The 26425-nt window shown below is 37.6% G+C and overlaps 1 protein-coding gene across 2 annotated transcripts in view; it reads right to left on the bottom strand.

The window, feature by feature from the left end:
- The window catches only part of PTPRR (protein tyrosine phosphatase receptor type R), a 328064-nt gene that overhangs the window by 147655 nt on the left and 153984 nt on the right, over positions 1 to 26425 (bottom strand). Inside the window, exon 1 of one of the 2 annotated variants that reach the window (XM_056130659.1) lies at positions 17677 to 17801. The exons of the other annotated variant lie outside the window; for it this stretch is intronic. Within the exon in view, the coding sequence (XP_055986634.1) occupies positions 17677 to 17769 (93 nt within the window). The 5' untranslated portion in view covers positions 17770 to 17801. Of the gene's footprint in view, positions 1 to 17676; positions 17802 to 26425 lie in introns of those variants that run through there. 2 annotated transcript variants of the gene reach the window in all.

Below are 26425 nucleotides of genomic sequence, written 5' to 3'. Positions count from 1 at the left end.
GGATACTGGGATCCGTGGTGGTGGGAAATGGGCACTGGTGGAGGGATCGGTATTTGATCATTGTATAATTGAAACCCGAGCACAGAAATTTGTAAGTCTGCAACTGTGCCTCGTGTGTCTCACTAATAAAAATTTAAAAATAAATAAATAAATAAATAAATAAATAAATAAAAGGCAATAATAACTCCTAAACATCAAGTAGTACAAAATAAGAGACTGGAAACTTGACCAAAAGCTCTATGCTAAGGGAATTCAAGAGTTGATGAGCTTGAAAAAGTTATAGTGGTTACCAGTCAAAATGGTGGGCCCAGCTGAAGCATATGGCACCTTTAATGCTTTAGGATTTTATTTTAAGGCGCATGTGTAGGCAGAGGCCATAGGGCTTTAGTATGTTAAGGAATTTAATCCAGACTTCTTGCAACAAACTCAGATCCAGAAAAAGAGCAGAGTTATTGAAAAACACTAATGGCCCAGATATTAAGGTCCAATTTGCTTTTGGGTCAGGGAAAAGGAGAATTATATTAGGGGTATGAGGAAAGCTGTATCAACACCATCCATAGTAGGTTTTTATTAAATAAAAATAATCTAAAGGTATATAATTATTTACTATATTAGCCTCTGTACTTTTCTATTGCCTGAAAGTCATATGTGTGTGTGTGTGTGTGTGTGTGTGTATATATATATATATAATATATATAATAACACAGAAAGTCAGATTAGTCTCTTGACGCTTGAGTAGATTTGGAAGCAATATGATGACAAAAATAATATATTTTAAGCATGCCATATGTTTGCATCTAGAGACCCCATGAGATTAGAAAAACTCAGTCTACCTGGTGGTTCTAAGAAAGAGATTTCTTAACAACAACTTATTTTTGGCTCTGTGGAAGCTGCTGCTGCTGCTGCTGCTGCTGCTGCTGTGTGTGTGTATGTGTGTGTGTACATATGTATATATGTATGTGTATATATGTATATATATAAACTGCCATATATATTTTTTAAAATGCTATATATATACATATATATATGGCATTGAATACTGTTTTCTCTACTTCTTTTACAGAGTCAAAGATGGACTCCACAGTTACTGCAAACCCTAATAGGAAACCATTGCCTATGGCTCACCAGCAGTGTTTGTCAGACAGGTGAGCAGGCAGGCACTGTCCCTGATCCCCAAGAGGCAGAATTTGGAGACAACAGTTTAATCTGAGAGTCTCAGCTGAGAGTCAGGGGATTGCATATACACTCGAGAACTCAATTCCCCAGGCCATGATTAGCCCGAGGCTTGTAACTGTGGATACAGTATTAAAGGCTAAGTTCCTCAGATGAAAATGGTACCTGGGGTGAATTGGAGACTCAAGATTAAAAAAGCATTCAGAAATCAACTGTCCAAGAAGATAAAAGCTGTCTATTTAGAATGTAGGCCACATAAGTAAAGTTAGAAAATGAATTGAACAAGTGAGTTTAAATTGCCATTGTCTGGCTCATTTCATCCTAAATTTGGATAATTTGCTTCAGTAATCTATTTGCCTGTGAGATTGATTTCATAACACAGGCATGGCATTTCTGACTATTTTATATAAAATAGAAATTATCAAAAATTTTACTAACACATACATATATTTATATCAGAAATTATTTAGGAGTAGAATCTGGGAAAAAGAATTCAAGATAAAAGAATTTTCTTTTAGAAAAAAATGAAAGAATGTGATTTCCTATAATTTGAGGCAATAGGCTACCTCTTTCCTTCTGAATTGATGCCAGAAATGCAAAGCTTCTCATCTGGTTAAGTGAAAACACAACAACCATGATAGAATAAAAATTCCCTTGGCAACAACAGTGCTACAAGTTTAAAGATACAACTTTAAAAATACAATAATGCAAGATATATTTTAGCTTGAATTCTAAATTTATCTCAGTCATTTCTATCATTTAAAGTACAAATAATGCAAGTTTTTAATTTCAGAGGTTAAAGAAAATTTTCTAAATACAAAAGGTTAAACCACTCCACAGTAACAAACGATTTAAACAGTGACTACACATGAAAAATTGAGGGTTGTATTGCTGTTACAATTGTGTAAATGTATCCAAAATTAAACATAATAAAAATTCAAAGATTCAAGTTCCATTTATGCTTAAGCTTTCTGGATTTCTGCCTTATAAGAAATTCCCGAGTCATTTTCCTGCAGGGGGTGGGGGTTGGGGGTGATGGGAGAGAACCTGGGGACACTGGTACTGGGAAATGTACGCTGGTGGAGGAAATGGGTGTTGGAATACCGTATTACTGAAATCCAGTCGTGAACAGCTTTGTAATGGTCTATCTCACAGTGATTTAATTAAAAAGTTAAAAAAAATACAGCATTCCTCAAAAAAACTAGAGCGTTCATAGAGCAATACCATTTTGGGGAATTATATCCTGGGGGCCCAAAAACACACAGAAGAAAAGCCATCTGTGCTTCTGTGTTCATTGAGGCACTATTTACAATAATTGCCAGAATCTGGAAACAGCCTGAGTATCTGAGAACAGATGCCTGGATACAGAAACTTCGTACATTTACACAATGGAATACTATACAGCCATCAGGAAGAATGAAGTCATGAAGTTCGCATAGAAATGAATGGACATAGAAAGTACAATGCTGAGTGAAATGAGTCAGAAAAAGAGGGACAGACACAGAATGGTTGCACTCATTTGTGGGATATAAAAAGCATAGTTTGAGGGTATTATCCTAAGACAGTGAAAATGAGAGCCAGAATTACTGGCTCACGTTTGGAAATTTGTCTCCAGTGATGAAGTCGAGGGAAGTTGGGATAGAGAGTGAACCACTTGACAATGATTGTTGGAAATGATCACTCTGGACATGAATTGAGTGCTGAAAGTTGGTAAAGGAATACACATGATAACCTTTCAGTATCTGTATTGTAAACCATAATGCCCAAAAGAAAAGAGAGACAGTAGTGGAAAATATATACTGGTGAAGAAACGGGTGTTGGAACATTGTATGACTCAAACCCAATCATGAATCACTTTGCAACTGTATAATTCATGGTTATTTAGTAATAAAAAATAATAATACATTTTTAAATGAGAAAAGTTGGTCTGATAGAATAGATGAATTTAGCCTGAATTTAGGCACAGACATTATGTTAAAATTCTAAATATGTGAATGTTTTTTTTGCTATTTATTTTTATAGGATGGTTCAATTATTTTTACCTGGGAGGGGGATAGGTTTCTAAAGATTAGTCTCCTCAGTTTCCAAATCAGTTAGTTGTCCCCAGTAAGAGTCAAAACCACCAGTGCTTCCATTCGGGGAGTAAGGCCAAGTGAGCATTCCCCCCCCCTTCTTTATTTCTCTCTCTCTCTTTAAAAAAAATTAAAGAAATATGATTTATAAAGTTATTGATAGATGAGTTTTAGTAATACACATTTCAACACCAAACCCACCCAGTGTCACCTTCCCTCCACAAGCATTCTCACGCTACTTCCCTACCCCAACCTCCATTCCATCTCTACCCATCAACTTGACTGGCACATTACAGAGTTTCAATGCTTACATCTTGGATCTCATGTTTTCAGTTTTGTTGTGTCAGTATTTTGGGTATATGGCTATACCACTCACCCATATCACTAGTATAATGGAAGCTGTGATGCCTGTTTACCCATTGCTTCCAGCTCTCTTCTTACCCCTTTGATTTCTTTCATTCTCTGTCGTCCTCTTTAAACACTGGGGTTAAGGGTGATCTTGGCATCCCTGTTTTGCTACATTTCCTCATCCACTATTCTGTGTACCACAGAGAAGTGAGACCATCTCTGTTTGTCTTTCTTCTTCTGGATTCCTTCACTCAATATGATAACTTCCAGTTCCAACCAGGATGTAGTACATTACATCATTTCTTACAATTGCATAGTATTCCGCTGTGTGTACATACAGCAACTCATAATTCATTGTCTGGTTTTGGACACCTAGATAGATTCCTGCATTGTATTGAATGCAGAAATGAATTATGGTGCACATATGTACTTTTGAGAGTGTTGTTATAACTTGGGGATCACTGTCACTGTCCTCCTGTTGTTCATCAATTTGCTCAAGTGGGCCCAGTAATGTCTCCATTGTGACAATTGTTACTGTGTTTGGCATATCGAGTATGTCATGGGTAGCTTGCCAGGCTTTGCCGTGTGGGCGAGATATGCTCCGTAGCTTGCTGGGCTCTCCGAGAGGGACAGAAGAATTGAACTCGGGTCGGCCATGTTGGCCGCTTGCAAGGCAAACGCCTTACCCGCTGTGCTATCGCTCCTGCCCTGCTATCTCTCCAGCGATAGTTGTGGGTAGATGTCCCAAAGTGCTATTGCTGGGTCACTTGGCAACTCAATTCTAAGTTTATTGATAACTCTCCATACTACTTTCCACAGAGATGTGGGTACAATAGCAATGTTTGCAAAATATTTATTTAATCAATTCACTATTCTGCCTAAATACTTTGAAGAAATCTTCTTTTCTAACAAAAGACCCTAACTTCTTGGTTCACTGCCATTGCTTTGTACTTCCAGTCTTACCTACAGCTTCTTTCTATATCACATTCAGCTTCAGTTATGCATATGGTGTATTAAACATGCATACCCTTTTTACTTCATTTCAGCACTGGCTGGTACTTTTTACCTCTCCTTGAGGACTCAGCTCAAAGATTATTCTCTCAACCTTTCATAGTCTCTTCTCCCCTTCCTGATTCTTCTCCCCTTCCTCCGCTTGCATCTTTTAGTTTTTCCAATATTACTGTGATGCATTGTAGCTATTTCTGCCTAAGTTTTAATTTTGTTTTTATTTTTGGGGGCCTTCCAAGTTGTATAGGAATCCAGGGACCCGCAGGCAATGGCTTCTCAGTTAACTGGGGCAGCTGTTCAACACAAGGGCTCAAGGATGTGATGTTGCTTGGGCCCTCGAGAGGTGAGGACACCCTCATTACTCCAGTGCCAACCAGCCTCCAGCCCTGCTCAGTGGCCTCTCAGGTTACATTCAGGGATGCTCAGGGTGGTGCTGGAAATCAGACCAGCGTTTGGCACAGACTTCACTCCTGTTTTATCTCCTGGTGCTTTATATATAAGTTTTGGAGGCCTGTGGAGTTTGGATTACACCTAGCAGTGCAAGGGTTTGCTTCTGGCTGTGACCTCAACGTTTATTCTTGGCAGTGCTGGGGGAACTATTAGTGTAGCTGGGGATTTGAACTAGGATTGGCTGCAATGAAGGCAAACACTTTACATCCTGCATTGTATCTCTGGGCCTATGTCTATGTTTTGATAACAGAAATTTCATCTCATCTTTATTACAAAATATTTCAAGGCATAGAAATACCTATATTAAAAATTAGAAATATGAAGCCAGGGATATGACTCAGGTAGAGCACTTGACTTGCCTGTTTGAGTTCCTGGGTTCAATCCTCAGCACTGTTTAAAAAAATCAAAGTGAAAATATGCTTTTTCTCCACTGAACTTTTATATCAATCTCTAGAAAAAACATTTGTGTATTTTTCCAAATATTCCTTCTATGTATATTAGCACTGTAGCACCGTCGTCCTCCTGTTGTTCATCAGTTTGCTGGAGCGGACACCAGTAATGTCTTCATTGTGAGATTTGTTGTTACTGTTTTTGCCAGGCTCTGCCGTGCGGGCAGGATACTCTTGGTAGCTTGCTGGGCTCTCCAAGAGGGATGGAGGAATCGAACCTGGGTTTGCCATGTACAAGGCAAATGCCCAACCCACTGTGCTATCACTCTAGCCCCCTTTATGTATATTATATAAAAATAAAATGCATATGTCCTGCATGTTGTTTTTGTCTTATTTTGCTTTTTGGATCACACCTGGCAAAGCACAGGGGTTACTCAGGGCTCTGTACACAGGAATTACTACTGGCAGTGCTCAGGGGACCATATGGGATGCTGAGAATCAACCCTGGGTTGGCCACGTGCAAGGCAAACTTCTACCCACTGTGCTATCGCTCCAGCCCCCTGTCCTGCATCTTGCTTATTTGCATTGTTATTACTAATAAATGCAAGCCAGGCTGTTTTCACTCAGAGGGGGGCAATTGAGAGCCCTCCCCGCCCCAAGAGACACAGCCCTGGCAGCCGACCTCCACTGCCCAGCCACTGCCATGCTCCAGGACTCTTTCCACATGCTCGGGCCCAGCCTCACGGACACATCATAAGACACTCCCTACCCGTTTTCCATAATTACCACACTGCATTTGATGGACTTCAGACAGTAGGCAACAAATCATGGAGAAAAAAATATACACCTATATATACATATATGTATATATACATATATGTGTATATATATGCATATATATGTGTGTATATATATATATCACAGCCATGGCCCTTCCCTTATTTATCGACTTGCTCGAGTGGGCCCAGTAATGTCTCCATTGTAAGACTTGTTGTTACTGTGTTTGGCATATTGAATACATCACGGGTAGCTTGCCAGACTTTGTCGTGCAGGCGAGATACTCTCGGTAGCTTGCTGGGATCTCCGATATATATATATATATATATATATATATATATATATATATATATTCCTCCGTCCCTCTTGGAGAGCCCGGCAAGCTACTGAGACTATCTTGCCCAGGATCTCTGATATATATCTCTGATATATCTCTGAGAACGCTATTTGGGTCTCTCAAAGAGGAATCGAAAGAACTATGCTTGGAATATCACGATTCACTCAAATGAGAGATAGAATCCGGAGTTCTGATCTTCGTCAACGCTCAAGAATCAGGGACGCTGTCTCATTTGCCAAGACATCAAAAATCAGATGGGCTGGACACGTAATGAGGTTTACAGACAACCGCTGGACTAGAGCCATTACTGATTGGATTCCACGAGACATCAAAAGATCACGTGGACGCCCACCTATAAGATGGTCAGACTTCTTCGTCAAGACCCTAAATGATCGGTTTGAGGCTCTACATGTTCCTAAAACGAACAGATACCATTGGGCTACGCTAGCACGCAACCGGGATAAATGGAGACGTTACTGGCACCCGCTCGAATAAATCGATGAATAACGGGGATTAAGTGATTAAGTGATTATGCATTTACAGTATATAATGTTGGTAATAATAGCATTTAAACTCACATTTTAAAGAATGCCTTACTTTTAAGAGATAGACATTTCTTTTATTTTAAAGATCTATGCATATTTTATTATTTAATTTTTCTGTACTTCAATTTTGTTTCTATATTTCCTTAGCACTCTATCCTTTGAAATTTACTTATTTTGCATTGCTTTCATTCTAATTTTCTTCCAGAATCTATGTTTTAACATTTTATATTACATGATAAAAATACATGATACTAATTTTCTAAAATAATAAATGAGAAAATGTATACCAGCTCTTGCTATTCCAGTAATAAACATCCCAGTGTTTATAATTACATTAGTATTTTTCTTAGTGTTCTTTATGTTTGGGCCATAACCTGTGGTACTCAGTACTTACTCCTGGCTCTGTGTTCAGAGATCATTCTTGGTGGTGCTCAGGAAGCCATATGTGATGTCAAGGATTAAATTCAGGTTGGTTGCATGCAAGACACATGCCCTACCCACTGTACTATCTTTCTACTCCCTACATTACTATTCTTATGTTGCTAGTTTTACAATATTTATATTATAGTCTCTCTAGTGGCACTACTCACTGAATTGATTGTCTTCCCAAGAAAACCCAGTCAGTTTATATCTAGATGAATAATCTGTTCTCACCACTTACCATAAATGAAAAACAGTGACACTATTATTCGGGGTAGTTAAGAATGTGGGTGTTGTCTGTATACTCCCTCACCTTCTCTATATCTAATCTGGTTCATCCTAGGGATACCCTAAAACTCTACTGAACATGGGGTAGTCCCTAAAGGAAAGTTCAGTAACTTAGAATCACTGCATGAAGTAGAGGTTGTTCCCAGATATTGGGTCATGTTAGCCCCAATGTGGGATATAGTTATAACTTCTAAAGTTCTAAAGTGTTGGTTATGTGCTCATGAACAGTTTTTTCTTAGACTTTTGTAACCATGCCTGAGCTCTTTATTCTGATGTTTCTCTTATTTGACTAGATCTTATTATCAAGTATCTTCATTCACTAAAGGTTTAGGAGTGCTTTGTTTCCTGAGGCATTATGTTTTAGAATGTAATTAGGGTATTTTAACAATAATTAATCGCTTTGCTGGATAGGAAAGTTCAAGGACAGATCTTTAAGTGTATGGTCAGTTAATCTTTAATAAAGGAGCAAAATATATAAATTGGAGCGAGGAAACCCTATTGAACAAATGGTGGTGGGAAAGACAGTTGATCACGTGTAAAAAATATGAATTCAGATCCCTTTCAGACACCATGCACAGAAGTCAAATCAAAACGGATTAGAAACCTCTTATCAGAACTGAATCCATAAGTTACATAGAGGAAAACATAGGCAAAAATCTCTATGAAAGAAGAAGTTAGCTCAAAGGACTGGAATGAATGCTTTGCACGAAGGAAGGCTGGTGTGATGGGCAGCATCACATGGTTCACTGAAATCTATCACGAACAGCTCCTGAGTTTCTGCCAGTAGCTCCCAAAGAAACGTCACTAGGATGTTTTCCTTGAGTTCCAACAAAGTTGCATGCCCCTGAAGCTGATAGATCCATACATTTGCTTGAGAAATACTTGCTCCTAGTATCACTGTATCACTGTCATCCTGTTGTACATCAATTTGCTCAAGTGGGCGCCAGTAAAGTCTCTATTCATCCCTGTCATATGCTAGTGTAGCCCGATTGAAAATGTTTTCTTCTGAGTAATTATTTTGGCCAATCTTCAAAGACATATTACACGATAACTTATCCCTTATCACAACAATCAGAATGTGCATGAGCACCAAAACCCAAGAGAGTATAGGGATGCATATAACACAACTGAACATGTGTAACCACTGAAGAGAAACACAACCCAAGTGCCAGGGCCATGGCTCAGTGTGTATGACCTTCGGGACCTCACAGCCACAGCAGCAAAGGAAGGGAAAGGGAATATTCTCCAATGACTTTCTATCATATTTAGGACGCAAATTAATCACATAGTCTTCCAAGGTCCTGTGTGATATGGCTCCTGTTACTTCTGGACTTCATCTCCTATCCCCACTTCAAATAACTTTGTTCCATTTCCAATTCCCCAACAGCCATGCCCATTTTTGCCTAACGAACTTGGCATTTGCCAGTATCCTGCTGAAGAGCTGTTGCCTGGAACATGGCTGACTCAGGTTTATTCCCTGGCACTCTATGTGGCTCTCCTGAGCCCTATCAGGTGATCCTTGAGTGCAGAGCCTGTGATCCTTGATCCTTGAGTGCAGTGATCCTTGACTGCAGATCAAGTGATCCTTGAGTGCAGAGCCAGGAGTATGACCTGAGCACTGCTCCTTGTGGGCGCCGCCTCCAAAGCAAAACCAAACAACAAGAAAACAAAAGAAGAGCAGTTCAGGGATGGAACGATAGCACAGCAGGTAGGGTGTTTGCCTTGCATGTGACTGACTCGAGTTCAATTCCCAGCATCCCAGATGATCCCCCGAGCACCACCAGGAGTAATTCCTGAGTGCATGAGCCAGAAGTAAACCCTGTGCATTGCTGGTTGTGACCCAAAAAGCAAAAGAAAAAAAAAGAACAGTTTACCTGAAACTATTTGAATCCATACACAATCAATTTATTACAATTTGTATCAGATTTTTAATTAAAAGAAATATAATATTTGACTTCAGAGAGGGGGGAACAAATCGATTATTTCATTGATTTCTTGAGCTTTGCTTCTACAAGGAAAAATCAATATAAATTTTCTGAGTTGTATGCTCTATTTGTTGTAATTGAATTTGAATCAATCCGCTTAGTTTCTATTTCCTGTGACTAGCTTGATAACTTTCCAATGTATTTTTTTCTAATTATTAAAAAATTAGATATGCTGATGATAGAAGATTTAGAAAACACAGGGAACTGAAAAAATATCAGTCATGGAATTTACCCCAATAGAAAAAAAATTACTAAGTTATGTTCAGGGTTTTTTTAGTGTTAATTATCTTCTGAAATATAGGTAATTCCATATTTCATATAGATAATATAGGGTGATTAGCTAGATGGGTGCTTTGGAGGAAAGGGGAAAAGGAAAAAGAAGACACAATGTGGGAAGATTGCTCTAAGGAGACAATTAGTCCATCTCTGTATCTAATGAAAAACAGAGATCTTGAGACAAAAGGGGTCTTAAAGCTCTAAGCTGCATAGCTCTGTGATCACCAACTTCCTGATAGTGAGAAAACTTTGGAAAACTCAGTAAACAGAACCCTGACCTCATTTCACTTTTCTTCTAAGACTAAAATATGTATATCAAAAATGTACTCTGACTGAATAACTAGATGCAGTTTAGCTTTTTTGGGGAGAGCCTGCCTGTAATGGGCACATAATTTGTTCTTTCTGAGTTGTAAAGGCTTTATCTCAGCAGGGGAGGCTGCTTCCCCAGGGCCATGGTAACTGGTGGGTAAATCTGCTCAGGATGGAGAGGTAGGGAGTGGGGATATGATTCCAAGATTTGGAGCAGATGCTTTGCATTCTCAAGGCCTTGAGTTAGATCCTTTTTACGCATCTTCCTTAGCACGGCTAGGTGTGGCCCTCTCAGCAAAGCACAATTCATTCAGGCCCCAATCTCTTGGCTAAGTATTGTTGGGAGTGAGTCCAGGCTCCTGAGCATAACAGAAAGTTCCCTTTATGTACCCCTCTCAAACAAACAAAAAGAAGATACAGTCTTAGAAATATTCTCTTGTTATGCTTCTAAGTTGTATTTCCAGTAGCCGTATTAGCAATAAAGCCAATATTTCCATAAATCTGATCGCTCTGTTTTGAAAAATATATGGGCCACACCCAGTTTTGTGAGTTAGGACTAAGGAGCTACAAGGATATCTAGGCTAGAGGTTTCAATGTTCCTTGTATATAAGGAACCAGGAAGGAGAATGTAGAGGCCAACAGTGTCAAGAATGACTCTGAGCCTCACTAATGCTAGGCATGTGCTCCATCAGAAGGGAGCCCTGGCCTGACTTCCTCTTTTAGGCAGGAAGAAGAGGGATACTATATCTGGGTCTGTTCGAACACTAACACAGGAGACAACATCTGACATCACTCCCACGGGCCTCAGGTCTCCCCAAAGGCAAAATGATTATGAGAATTTTCTTGTGATCTGGTCTGGATTTCTGCAATACAGTCAGAAGTGTAAGGGTGGAGGAAAAGTAGGTGAGTTATGGTAAATAAAAAAGGTTTACCAACTCTGTCTGATGTTTTAGGTTATGAAAAGTGCATACTAAGCAAAGAGTGCATACTAAGCAACAGCAAAGGCTTGATAAGTAGCAATTTGTGGCCTTCAAACAGAAATTCTCTAAAGATGGTCCTTCAGTCATTGGGAGACTGATTGTGAGTCTTTGCTGCAACCCACTTGCATCCATTTTATAGAAATATGGATAAATGATGTATAATGGTATCCACTCCTTTTATCTCAAAGTGTCATTAGTTTTTACAAGTCATTAAACAAGTTTGCTAGTCATAAAGTAAAATTAGTGTTTTTTTAGTTACAAAGCTACAAAAGCTTAGTTATATAAGCTACATTATACTGGCAATGAGCTACTTCTTTTAACACATGAAGTAACAGTGTTAGTTTAGTAAGGTTTAGAAAATTTTATTTTTTATTTATCTGCTTGTTTTGGTTTTGTGGTCACACCCAGCAATGCTTAGGGTTTATTTCTGCCTCTGCACACAGGAATTATTTCTGGTGGTGCTTGGGGGACAGTCTGGGACTTCAGGGATTGAATCCAGGTCAACTGTGTGCAAGGCAAGCACCCTACCTACTCACTGTACTATTTCTCCAGCCCCAGTTTAGAAAATTTAAAAAATAATAGGAATGTCAGTTGCAAATTTTTCCCTTGGCCTCCCCTATTGTAGCTAAATCAATAAAAATAATTCATGAAAGAACTATAGGACAATTGGTAGTGAGAGAGAAAGATATCTAAATTTCTGGATTTAGAAAGATAATGGCTATGGTTAAGAGATTCAGGAACTTCTTGAGTTAAATCAAGATTTTTTTTACATATGTTGTATGTAAAAATTTTTGTACATATTTTTACATATTTACATATGCTCACACATGTAAACATTTTTGACGATTGCTTTCTAATAACTAGGGAGGGAGGCAGCATGACTTAACGGTAAGAATGCATGTGTGTGTGTGTGTGTGTGTGTGTGTGTGTTTATGTGTCTGTGTGTGTCTGTGTGTGTGTAATTGTAGGTGGGGACCGAGTGTGAAATTGTAGGTGGGGACCAAGTGTGAAAACCCTGCCACACTATATTGAAATGTGACTTCAGAGTAGAACTCATGTTTTGCATGTGTAAGATCTTGGGTTCAAGTTTTGTCATTGCATTAAGGATGCCTTATGTAAGATAGCTAAGAAACTGGGATTTAGTCTTGGGCTGATAGACCTGGACCAAATGAATAAGTCTTTGGAGGCTCAGTTTTGACATCTGTTAGTATGGCAACAATAACTACATTTCTTACAAGACTTCTGAAAATCACACAGAGTTTTAGACATAAAGAGAACTGGCACAATTTACTTTAAGATATATATACTACTTATATGTATTACCGATAAAAGCAATTCAATGACCTGCTTTGGATATTTACTATGGCGGAAATCAAGTAAGAACTTTGTTAATTAACTGAATATCCAATATTCTGGGACATAATAATATCAGCACAAGTAGTTTGATTGGATTTCCATGTTTATATATATACCTATTTTCATACCTCTCAAGGGAGGAATTAGGAAATCTAGGCCAGAGGTAAAAGCAGTGCTCAAAACAGTTTGGTTTTTTCAAGGTGATATAATTTTTGAAGACTATATATTTGAGGTTTAAGATTAGAATGGTATATTCATCTTACTTTTTTTGGGGGGAGCACATATCTGACTGTGCTTAGGACTTAACTTCTGACTTAACTACTGACTCTGTGCTCAGGGATCATTCCCAGCAAGGCTTGGGGAATATATGCAATACCCATATGGTTCAGGGGTTGAACCTAGGTCAGCCAGGTAGAAGGCAAGTAACTGTACTATCTCTTCATCCCACCAAATGGTGTTTTTTCCAAAGGGTTCTTTGGTTTCAGAATCTCTGCTTTCATATATGACTTATCCTAATCTCTCAAATGAAGGCAATGTAAACACAACCCAAATCCCAAGTCATAGAGAAGACTCTTCACATATATTGAATTAAATATATATTCACTGACTTTCATTTCTTTTAACCTGTAAAAATTAAATGTTGGCATTAAGATGGTCAAACTTAGAGATTTAGAAGCCCTGTTTCTACTTATCTGAAAAACTTTGTATAACCTAGTTTTTTTTCCCCGTTTCATCATTCTCTTCTCTATTTTAATATTATTTTTTAATTAGCATCCCCTTTCATATCCCCTAATAACATTCCTATAAAAATGAAACTCTTCACTTGGAGCCAGGAAGACAGCTCTGGGGTCAAAAGTGCTGGAATCTAAGTACAAATATCTGGCACCACCTGGGCCCAAGAGCACCAACAGGTGCAGATAAACCTAGAGACCTCTAAGCACTTCTGGGGTGACCCTGTTGGTCCCCAGAAACACAGACCTCTGGGCAACTCTATACCCTTGAGCCCTAACACTGAACCTGCTGGTTCAGTTGACTCAGTGGTCTCCTGAGTGTTGCTCAGGACACTTACACGCCTCCCCCCCCAGCCTCAACACACACATACACACACACACACACACACACACACACACACACACACACAAAATCCTTCCTTTTTTCTTTTAAAGATTACTTAAATTTAGTGATTAACTACATTTTTCTTATACTTATTTGAAAATTTTTCTACAGACAGAATGCTATCTCATGTGCAGTTGTCCTGGCTTTTACCAATGGCACCATATGCTTCCTTGAGCACTGCCAGAACAACCCCTAAGCCCAGATACAGGAGTAGCCCCTGAGCACCACTGACCAAAGCCTCAAAACCAAAAAAGAAAAGATCAAATATTAGGAGATATTCTTGCTATTTAATTTGGAGTAAGACTTTCTCCTTCATGAAATGGCAAAGGTCTTGACTTTTCCAAGTGTAAATTCACTGAAGAAGGTCTTGACTTTTCTAAGTATAAATTCACTGAAGAAGATATGACTTCTGTAATTTGTGAAATTATGCTCAATATAGTTTTATGACACCATCATAGCTCTGTTTTGTGATTGCATATGTATTTTTACACTTATAAAGTATTTTTTGTAAGAGCTGCCAGAATCTCTATGGATGAAACAGAAGAAAATAAAGGTTCAATAGAAATTTCTTCAGAGATAAGGAAAAAAATCACAATTTCAGTACAAATAGACATTATCCTGAGTACAGTAAACAAATATAATAGTAAGTTATTTGCTCTTAACAGAGTATTCAAGTCTCATTATTTGATGTTCACATCAACAGCAATTTCCACATTCATCTCCTCTGATTATGTTTTCCATCTTGTACAGAATGTTACTTCTCTTTTATTCTTGTTTCTGTGTGCTCTTTCAGGCTCCTCTAAGCTGAAACTCCCCCTCCCATTCCTTTAGCATTTCTCATGCTGGAGACAAAACACAGCAGCTGAAAGCCTGAATTGAAATGACTGGAATAGAGACCAGGTTGAAGCCTTGTATCTCAAAAAAGCTCAACACTCAGGCAGATGTTTGTTGCCTGTAAAATGAGGTCAGGTCAATTTAGACTTCTACTTCCAGCCCAACCAAGAAACAGGACTAATCCAAGTCTGTGACAGTCCATTCACAGTTTTTCTGAAATGACAGAGAATGTAGTTGATTTCTGTCTCTTGAAAGAAATGAGATTAAACTACCTTCTGAGAGGCACTTGGAATGCTTGGAAATAGAAGTCGAAGGGCAAACTACCATCCTTCAATTCCCCAAGCACTGAGCTTTCTCGTTTGAAACAGATACTGTCCCAAATCATCAAATACATAAATAGCTTTAAAAAAATTAAGAAGAGGGACAGAGGGATAGTAAAGTAGGTAGGGGCACTTGCCTTGCATTCAGGCAACCTGGGTTCGATTCCCAGAGCCCCATATGGTCACCCAAACCGAACCAGGAGTGATTCCTGAGAGCAAAGTCAGGAGTAAGCCCTAAATACAGCTGAGTATGACTCAAGAACCCCACCTCCTCCCCCAAAATAAAAGAACAAGTGAGAAATACTTAGAGGTCTCTGAGTGCCTTTTTTTCTGGAGGAGTGTAAAAGAATGAAGATGGCTTCCTTTTACTTTCATGGATATGTTCGTAATCAATAGGCATTAATCTTTGGGGATTTCTAAATTTTCAATTGCAGTAGATTGACCTGGTTGGAGCAGGCAGATCACACAGATTCTGAAAGCTCAGTCTGATCACAAGGTGATTTCATGGAAGGATATGACACATTTACTCTGATTTTGAATCTCTTCATAAAGTAGTTTATATTTCACTTCAAACTATAACAGGATTCTGTTTTTCATTCTTTTGGTGAACTACCCAATTTTCTAGGACACATTGTAAAATGGAACAAGCTTTATTGATATGTGTTTTCTTTTAAAAATTACTTTTTTCTTTTCTTAATGTGCATAGACACAAACTATGATTTTGTGTTCTTTCAACGTTTGTTGAGCTGCAAATGCAAACTATGATTTTGTGTTCTTTCAATGTTTGTTCTTGGTCATCTGTATTTTTCTGTCATCGTGGGAGTAAGCAATTTTCTGCATAAATAAAAATGAATAAACACAGCACAGAAAACATTTTAGTCAATTTTCTGTGATTTTTCAATCTACAGAGGGAGATGGCAAAATAATAATAAGCACATACTTTTCACAATGTGCTATTTGCTGATTAGCACCCAGAGAACTATCACATTTCTAGCTCAGAAGGAATCTGAATGGTACTGTCTGCTTCATAACTTTAATGCACAGTACAACTCTGCCAATTCTGTGCTGCTATTACTCCTCAATCCAAAAACACTCTTACCTACCACCTAGTAAGATTGTTAGCAAAATATTTATTAGGATTGAGATTTCTATGATCTAGTACATAATCATTAAGAGTATATGGGTTGTAAAGGGAAACAAAGGAGACTATATATAGCTAATTTCTCCTTTTTACAGTTAAATATACAAATGTAGCTGTATTTCAGACAACATAATCAAGCATCATTTATCAGCTGAGCAATCCATGCTAGCAATTAAAAAATAAATTTACAATTGAGAAAGCTGTAGAAGATACTTTGGTGTACAATTAAGAATCTACATCTTTAAAGCTTTAATTTCTCTTAAATGACAGATTTAAACTATCTAGTCCTCTCATATTAAAAAGTGTATATACACTAGACATTAAAAAAGTTGCTAAAAACTTTCATTTATTTCTATCCTAAATTCTTTCTACTAAACCCAAAATCATGCATTGAAATTATTGTCAAAAATCACTTGACATTATTATCTCATCTTTCAAACTAGAGATGTAGTTAATAAAAAGTCTGAAAGCTCTGTATTTTGTGGGAAATAGAGATTGACTTCTTGAATCATATGATATATTTAGGCCATTTTGATGGCTGTTTTCTGCAATATTGAATCAGACAGCATGTTAATCCAATTTTTTGTTAAGATGGATGGAAATACCAAATGCACTGCTTTTTGACATTGTAATTTATCATTACAAACAACAGACAACATCAGAATTATCCATTACTTTATACCAACATGAGAACCACTCTATAACTATTAAACTCTCAAATTAAATTACTTTAAATCTTTGAATATTCAGCACTACACGGAAGCCTAAAACAGTGAACATTCTATACATGTTTTATGGAACCAAACATTTATAAGGTTCTCTTTTAAGATGGTAACATTTTCTATAGATTAATTAATAAAATCACACATAATTTCTAATCAGAGGCATAATTCTTATGAGAACAGTCTCATTTTAATAATAAGTCTCTTGGTTTACTTGTGGAAAACAACAAAGCTAATTCCCAGTTGAGAGTTAGGCCAGGGATGTCTCATGTCTCTAACTTTCATTCATAGATCCCCCACATCCGATTATAATGAAAGACATTGATTAGTCTTTTTAGTGGCGTTTGAATGAAAAATCAGGGTCCTGATGTCATTAAGATAAAGTTACTCAGATTTAGTGATTTTAAATGTCTTTTCACTGTATACTTCTTAACCTTCTCTTTTCTAGTTATTACAAAGACAAGCAGTTATCTTCTCCCCAATGTCAGAGTAGAAACTAGACCAGACAAAACAAAGAGAATATTTGTTCCCTTTCATTATCCCTTTTGTTTCAGCCCTATTCAAGTTTTGTAATAGTATTTTCATTAGTATTACATTTTTACATTAAACGTTTTAAGATCCAGGTAGGATATTTTCTGTTTAGACATGTGGAATTATTGCATAACACTTTCTCATAATTTCAAGCTTTGAGGTTAAAGATAGCTCCCCAAATATCTCAAAGATTCTCTGCTGACTCACTTAGCTATGTGCGTCGGAACAGACACACAACATAAATCTCAGTATTTATCCTCCTAACCTCACACCTCTATTATCACGAAAGATTCTCTTACCTGTTTGGAAATCAGTTGGATACTGTGATAAGTAGACTTCCATTTGTGTGCTTCTTTGTGTATTTCCCATCCACAGCGAGCTGGACTAATCATAAAGCTTCCTATGCTCCTGCACTGAGATGAAGCTTCATATAGTCACCTGGAGGTAACTGCCTGCTACTATTTCTAGAGGCATTGCTGATCCCAGGTCTACTGTAGCAGCCTGCGCAGACCCAGGGGATAACCCAGGTGCTCACTGTTTCAACAGTTTACTAGAATTGAAATTCATGGCTTTCCTCCCCCCTCATGTTAATTAGCAAGATTTTAAGACGAGAGGTTTATAGGTCATAGACAAGATATGGCATATCTGAGATTTTTTTCTTTTGGCCTGAAAATTTATGTTCATAAGATAATTTCATGATAAGTATAAAAGCCAACTAAAAGTTTGTTTCCTTAAATTTTTTCTTGGTGCCAGGGACTTTACGTATCTGATTTCAACAGTTACTGTTACTTAGAAATCAGAGATTATTATGAATCTCTTTAATTGATAAAATATTTTTATTTTAACATTTTAAGCAAGTAATGAGTCTGGGATTCATACACACTTTTGTTGATTCTACAACTGATGAATTTTTCCCTCCCTTGTGTGGTATTTGTGTGTGTGTGTGTGTGTGTGTGGTATTTTCATGGCATTATTATTGAGCACAGAGTTATTTCAGATAAATTATTGTTGAAGCTTTTATTATCATTAACAAAATGTTTAGTCTAAAAAGTAAAATGACTTTAAGATAATGAAGACACGATCTCTATAGATAGGAACTGACAGGTCTGTTAGAAGAAAGATAGTTGAATACTCTAGGGATTTCATGAACTCTGACCTTGAGACACATGGCATAACTCTAGCCAAGGTTGCTATGTAACATTAATATTAATTTCACTGATGGCATGTTAAGTTGATTTTTTTTTTTAGATTTGGAAGTTCTATCTAGCACTATTCAGGGGCTCTCTGTCCAGGGGGACCATGTAATTCTGGGGATTGCAACAAGGCCCATTCTATGCAAAGCATACTCCAGCCCTTTGAGCCAAATTGATTTCTTGAAGCACTTTAAAGAGTCTTAAAAATGTTCCTAAATTTTGGTCTAGTAATTTCCCAGTGTAGCACTGTAGCACTGTCCTCCCTTTGTTATGGATTTGTTCGAGTGGGCACTAGTAACGTCTCCATTGTGAGACTTGTTGTTACTGTTGTTGGCATACTGAATACACCACAGGGAGCTTGCCAGGCTCTGCCGAGCGGGCGGGATACTCTCGGTAGCTTGTCGAGCTCTCCAAGAGGGATGGAGGATTTGAACCTGGGTCGACCGTGTGCAAGGCAAATGCCCTACTGCTGTGCTATCTCTTCAGACCCCCATGTAAATTTATTTTAAGGAAATGATTTCAATGGATAAAAATAGACTCATCTTTTTTGCAACATTATAGAAAAAAATAGAAGCAACTCAAATAAAATTCAATGCAAAAAAGAAGCAAATTTGTGTTTTATCAACAGGAGGCAAATGTTACCAATTTTTTCTTCTCTTTGCTGTGTCATTATTTCATCTTCCATATTGAGTCTCTCTAACCTGCTTTCAAATATTTCTCATATAAAACAAAAGCCCAAGAAACCAAAACACCTCCTTGTCCATCTATCATCCCTTTTTGTTACTCTCAAATAGAAGGTCTCAACAAAATATTCCATCTCTTTGTTTCTAATTCTCTGATTTTCTCATTCTCCTGTTAAAATAAACCAGTAGGTTAGTTCCAGTGGTTAGTTTTTGATTTTGCTTTTGAACCATACCTAGCTATGCTGAGGGCTTATTCCTGACTCTTTCTGGCACTCCAGTGGTTAGTTGGGGTTATATTTATTTATTTATTTATTTATTTATTTATTGCTTTTTGGGTCACACTTGGCAATGCACAGGGGTTACTCCTGGCTCTGCACTCAGGAATTACTCCTGGCAGTGCTCAGGGGACCATATGGGATGCTGGTTATCGAACTGGGGTCAGCCGCGTGCAAGGCAAACGCCCTACCCACTGTGCTAATCCTCCAGCCCCTCTAGTGGAAAGATGAAATAAGCTTCATCTTATTCGCTTGATAACAGACTTGGATACAGACTTTCTTCTTCCTCTGAACAGTCTTCCTTATCAGACTTTGAGGCTTCCCTGAGGCTATACTCTCATAGTACTCACATAGATTCTCATTCATCTACCATTCTCTTTCAACTCACTTCTGCTTATTCTTTTTTGTCTTCATGCTCTTGGGCCTCAGTTCTTTGCATCTCTCTTCTATTTTTCCTGTTTGTACACTGTTACTCTCAAATGAACCCCTCAGAACTCAGGGCTTCCGTATTCAGCTTTGTACTTGACAAACCAACTTGATGACTAACTTGGTCTATCTTCTCTGAACAATTGACTGCTACTGTACCCACCTTCACTTGATATTTGTTCATTATTCAGTTTTCTTCCTCTCAATAATGGATAACTTCAATAACTTCTCTGTTTTAAGATGAAAAAATCAGGGGTAACTCTTGTCTCATTTCTCTCTGACCCCAGAAGTGATAAATCCAATCAGCCTGTTTTTTTTTTGTTTTGTTTTCTAGTATTCTGAATGAAACCATTTCTTATTGCCCATACTATTTACACCCCTTCTCCAGCCATCTCTCTCTCAGATAATAGCAACAGAATCCTCAGTGGACTCTGCTTACACTCTGCTTCTGATAATTTTACTTCCTGCAAAAACTTGAGTGATTTTTCTACCCCACAAATTAGATGATGTAGTATTTTCCAGAAAACACCCTGGAGCTCATGCTCAATCTCTTAGCATCATTCTCCCTTCCTCACTCCATCTTCCCCAAGTTTCACCTTTTTTACTCATCTTATTTTGCTCCTTCCCTTCTGCTCTTCTTGTTTTTCTCCAAACATACCAAACTTCCTCAGCTCTCAGGATCTACACATTCACTGTCTCATAGCTAAGAATCCTCTTTGCAAGATATCTGCAGGGTTTACCAGTTCATTAAGCCTCTATGCAAACTTTTTCAAAGAAGACTTCCATAAGTCAGAGGTCCTTTCTTTCTTTCTTTCTTTCTTTCTTTCTTTCTTTCTTTCTTTCTTTCTTTCTTTCTTTCTTTCTTTCTTTCTCTCTCTCTCTCTCTCTTTCTTTCTCCTTCCTTCCTTCCTTCCTTCCTTCCTTCCTTCCTTCCTTCCTTCCTTCCTTCCTTCCTTCTTTCTTTCTTTCTTTCTTTCTTTCTTTCTGTTTTTGTGTTTTGGGTCACACCCAATGGTGCGCAGGATTTATCTCTGGCTCTGTGATCAGAGATCCTGGTGGGCTTAGGATATCATTTGGGGAGAGGGATTAAATCTAGGTCAGCTTTCTTGCAAGGCAAGTGCTCTATCTGCTGTCACTCTGGCCCCAATAGTCAGGACTATTTTACATATCTTTCCTATCATTGTCTGTCCTTTATTTTGCTTATCATAGTTCCTCATCACTTTTCTTGATTGATAAATGCTACTTTCTTCCTAGTAGGATATATTATTCAGGATAGCAGGGGTATTAGCCACTTTACTAATAAACCACAGAATCTAGACATGACTGATTTATGGCAGATGCTTAATACATATCTTTTGGATGAATGAATTAGCAGATACATAATTTTATTTTAGGTGAAATTAACATGATGCACAATTATAGGCTTTGCATACATAATACAAATTATGTATACTCTATAACTGCATTATATGTTGAGGTGTGTAAAGTGATATACAGATGTTAAAATAATGGTGAGGGCTGAGATTTGAACAAAATGTTATATTGTTGAACTAATTTCAAAAAATTTTAAAACAGAAAATTACCATATATATCAGCACAATAATACTGTTTGACACTTACAGAGAATGCATTTTTTGGAGGAGAAATGACTAGTTTAAATCACATCAGTGAGAAGATAATCACAATGATTTCAGAGTTAATACCACCTATAAAAACTTAAATATGATCTCAGCAAGTTAATCTGTATCTAAAGCACAGTCTTTACACTTTAATAACTACATTACTTAACCTTTATCAAAGTCAGTTACTTTATGACTATTTTTTAGAGCAGTTTTATGTTTCAATATACAATTGAGTATAGGGCTTGGAATTTCCTGTACCCCTCCTACCTCACATATATGGCCTTCTTTTCATAAATATCTCTTTTAGAGCAGTGCATTCTTTATAACTGATGACCTTATTTTTAATTGACACATCCTAATCACTCAAGTCCCATGGTTTGCATCCAGGTTCTTTCTTAGTGGTGGACATTCTATAGACTTGGACAATTCTCAAAGACACATATCCATTATTGAAAGTATTTTAGAGTGTTTTAACTATCTAAATATTCTCTGTGTTCCACTGTTAATCTCTCTGTAACCCCTGGTGATTCCTGATATTTTTACTGTTGCTATAATTTTGCTTTTACCAGAGTGTTATTAGCCTTTGTAGATTAGTTACTTCTCATTAGAGATATTAATTTTTTCTTCACATTTTTCTTTGGTTTGATAATTCATTTCTTTATAGCAGCAAATAATATTTCATTGTCTTATTGTACCAACGTATTCATATATTCACATACTTAAGGGCATCTTAGTTGCTTTCAAGTTTTGGCAATTATGAATGAAACCACTATACAAGTATGTGAGCAGGGGCCAAAGAGATCATTCAAAGCTCTGGAGTACATAAAAGCTATGCACTGGGTTCTGATTTATGATGCATGTCACCTTGTGCCTTCCCTCTTTTCACCTAACATGGCTGAAGTGGCTCTGGTGGGCCTCAGCAGCCCTGGGAATGAGCAGCACTGCACCTCCAGGCCAGAGCACTGAGCCCTCAGACCTGGACAGTCAGATCAAGTACTGCCAGGAATGGCTTCTGGGTTCTTTGAACCTGCTGAGGAGGCTTAAAAATTATTTTCTTATATATAATTTTATTTTTATGAAGTTGTTCACAATAATTGATTACATTTAATATTCAAACACCAATCCACCACCATTATACCTTCCCACCACTGTATTTCATATGTTTCCATCATGAACCCCAAACCCTGTCTCCAAAGCAGAACCGAAATAATTTGTTTTGCATTGCTTGTTATGAATAATCTGCTAAAAATGATCCAAAAATTTTTCTTAGAGGAAAGTGTGTGAAGATTGTTCTATTTCACCCAGGAGCCATTAGGCCCTTCTATAAGAAATTAGTAACTTATTATTAAAGACTGAAGCTTGTGTGCTTATATTTGTATCTGTATATATATATATATACATATACATATATGTATGTATGTGTGTGTATATATATATTTTATATTTGTCCCTAAGATTGATTGCCTTCTACTTTAAATCCCATCAGGTTTGGTGTGCTACTCTTGGTATATCGGTGGTATAAAGTATAAAATGTTCAATAATAGATTCACTCATGGTGAGATTTGGCCCGAGCATGTGGAGAGCAGCGGTGAGCATGGTGGAAGTTGAGTTCTGGAGGTTTTTGGTGCCAGGGCTGGGTCCCTTGGGGCAGGGAGGGGCCTCACCTGCCTTCCTCTGGGGTACCCTGAATAAAACACGTTGGCATGGGTCAGGGGGAATGGCTATGGCAAATCGTTCTGTGCTCTCTTCTGAGAGATTTATTATTGAGTCACGTACAGGAGGCTTTTCACGTGCTTTCCAAACCTGGGGAAGTGGCAAGTGTTGTCAAGGAAGGAGGGAACCCTTAAACTCAATATCAAGCAGCTGAGTAGGTGGGGGTTCTCTACACAGATAAAGCAGGCAGAAGATTCCTTGTGCCCAGTTTTCTCCCGGAGGTCTTCAGCCGTTCTTTCTACTGTAATGCCTCTTCCTCCAACCAGCCCACACTTGCAGCAGCAGGCACTATCTTGGCTCTCAAAGTTATTTAAAATAATATTTTAAAATGTGTTGATGACCGGGGAGACACCGTCAAGGGTTGGAATGTAGGCCTTGCGTATGGAGGACCTCTATTCAAGATCCTATCCAACAGGGTCCCTTGAGTTTTATTGATAGCAAACCAAAGCATCAAATTGGGAGTGACCAGTAACACAGTCGGTATGACCCAAAAGGCAATCCCTCTCCCAAGTAAAGTGTGTTTCCAGGATATTTTGTCCACATTCAGTTGTTTGTACCTATTTTGGAGAGTTGTTAAGGGAATTTAGGAAATGTATATTAGATACTTAGCTTGTTATCTGTAACTAGAGGCATTCCATGAATGCTATCACTCATTATTTGTTATTATTAAGTTGGGCAGATATCTTGACCTTATAAGACAGATAGATAAATTGAAATTCAAAAAGACTTAAACAACCGTAAGTAGGGTCAGAGCCAGGGCTTTGTCTTATCTTCGTACTCAAAATGAAGTTGCTCTCTTTGTCTCACTAGCCAAGGATAGACCTGCTCTGCTTAGTATGAAAAACTTTGCGTTGCCTCTTGGCAAACTTTTCTGTCACATCTTTTTTTTTTTAGTCATAAGTTACACTGTGGTTTATGCACGTGTTGATGTTGGTATCATATTCTTTCATGTCTAACAATGTCTTAAGAGATGATGACTAGTAGGGTGATAGTTAAGCCAGATATGTTGTCTCTATATCTGTATTCTTCAACTTTTTATACCTGTGGGCCAGTACTTGTCCTGCATACTAGTCAGTGAACCAGCAGTTATAAGTACTGAGGTAGATGGCGGTTTTCAACCTTTCTACATTCATAGGCAGGGATTGGTCCATAGACTTGGAGTTGAAGATCATCTCATAGATAACAAATGGAGCTTCTGGAATCATACAAAGTTTTTTCTTTTGTTGCTCCAGGTTTATTAATATTTTTTTCTGTTTTTATACTTACTTGTTATTGAAGCAATGTTAGTTTTCAAGATTGTACTTTTGAGGGATACAATTTCACTCTTTCAAAATATGTTATTACACCACACTCATGACTAAAGTACAGATATTGTTCCACCAGAGTCACTGGACTCCATGATTCTCTCTCCTTTTCTTTTGGTAACTTCAGTTTCCCATTTAGAACCATTCAGCATTGTTTTTATTTGGCTTTGTCAGTTCCCTGCTTTGTTTCTTTATATACCACTTATGAGAGAGATCATCCTATATTTGTCTTTCTGACTTACTTTACTCAGCAAGACTTTTTTCAAAGACCATGTATTTTTTCTTATAGCAAAGTAGTATTCCATGTCATACATGGAATTGCCAAACTATTTGTGTAATCACATAACTGAAAACCTTTTGTAAAGATGTTTGCTTAGAGACTTAACTGCCAAAAATATAGGACTAAAGTGGCCAAGGATGTGGCTTGAAATAACAGCATTACATCTAGAAATATCTCTTTTAAGAGAAGTGAGTGTCAAGTCCTAAAAAGAGATTTAGGACACTTTTCTTTTTAAAGGACAATATATTCCAGTGAAATTAGAAGTAGAAGAAAGATGAATGTAAGTCTGCACTTTTGCCAGAACTTTGGGGGATATCAAGCTGGAGGGAAAATAAAAGAACAAAGGAAAAATATTTTGGGCACATATATTGCCAAGGCATACAACAATGGGGTATAGAGGGCAGGTACAAAAGTAGAAGTTCAGCTCAAGGAGGTCTAAGGAAGCTAGTCAGTCTTCAGTGTGGACAATAGAGTCCTTTGGTCTCTGCAGCAATTATAGAATGTCTTTAGTGCTTGTGTCAATGAAATTTTAAAACAGGTGACCTAGGAACTGATGACTGGAGACATCTCTCCTGTACTTGCCAAAGAAATGGAAAGATGAGCTGTGTTTAAGAGAAAAGATATTGTCTTATAGGGATTCCCAGGGGAAATCTGGAAGACTGGAGATGTGGTAGTTGGTGCTTATGCATGTAGGAAGGAAGATGGGGAGGAGAATACCAGTAATCTCTCTGACCACCATGTTGGCATGGCTAGGGAAATAGGGTTTCTTCTGAATTTTAGAGTGCCACATACTGTATTTTACCACACAATTATTGCAGATTTTATAAGTCACAGAAATGTGGGATGTTACCATTATATGAAGCTTTATTCTTTATTCTTAATTGACCTTTTAAATTCTTATTCTAAAGCATAGAATACTTTATTTTTATTATTTTTATGGCAGTTTTGATGACATGGTTCTAATAGTGTTAGCATTTATATTTTTGATATATTATGCATCACCATAAATGAAGTGTCCACGACCCTCCATTAAGTCTTTCTGTCACTTCTAACATACATCTTCCTTTCCTCATCTCCATTCCCTTACTGCTTGGTAATCTCACTTTTGTAATTCAAGGCCAAGGGTTTGTTATCATTCAACACTGGGGCCAAGGGTTTGTTATCATTCAACACTGGCTTTACCCTTGTTTTTTTTTTCTCTATACCATAATGAGTGAGATCATTAAGTGTTTGTCATTTTCCCGCTGGCTTATTTTGCTTAATATGGAGCCCTTAAGTTCCATCCAATTTGTAGCAAACTGTAAGATTTTGTATGTTTTTTTATAGCTGTATACTATTCCATTTGCAAACATATACTTTGGGAGGGGGGTATTGGGTTATTACTGGCTGTATGTTCAGATCATATGTGGTTCTAGGGATCAAACCTAGGTTGGCTACATGCGATGCATGAGCCTTAATTGCTATACTGTATCTCTGACACCTATACACCACAACTGTAACCATTTATCTTTCCTTAGAGGTTTGTTTCCATAACCTGACTATTATACTGGAC

Source organism: Sorex fumeus, unplaced genomic scaffold (assembly GCF_029834395.1).
Source record: "Sorex fumeus unplaced genomic scaffold, SorFum_2.1 ptg000081l, whole genome shotgun sequence".
Lineage (NCBI taxonomy): Eukaryota > Metazoa > Chordata > Mammalia > Eulipotyphla > Soricidae > Sorex > Sorex fumeus.
Note: the sequence above shows the minus strand (reverse complement) of the source record. Positions and strands in the feature narration are given on the sequence as shown.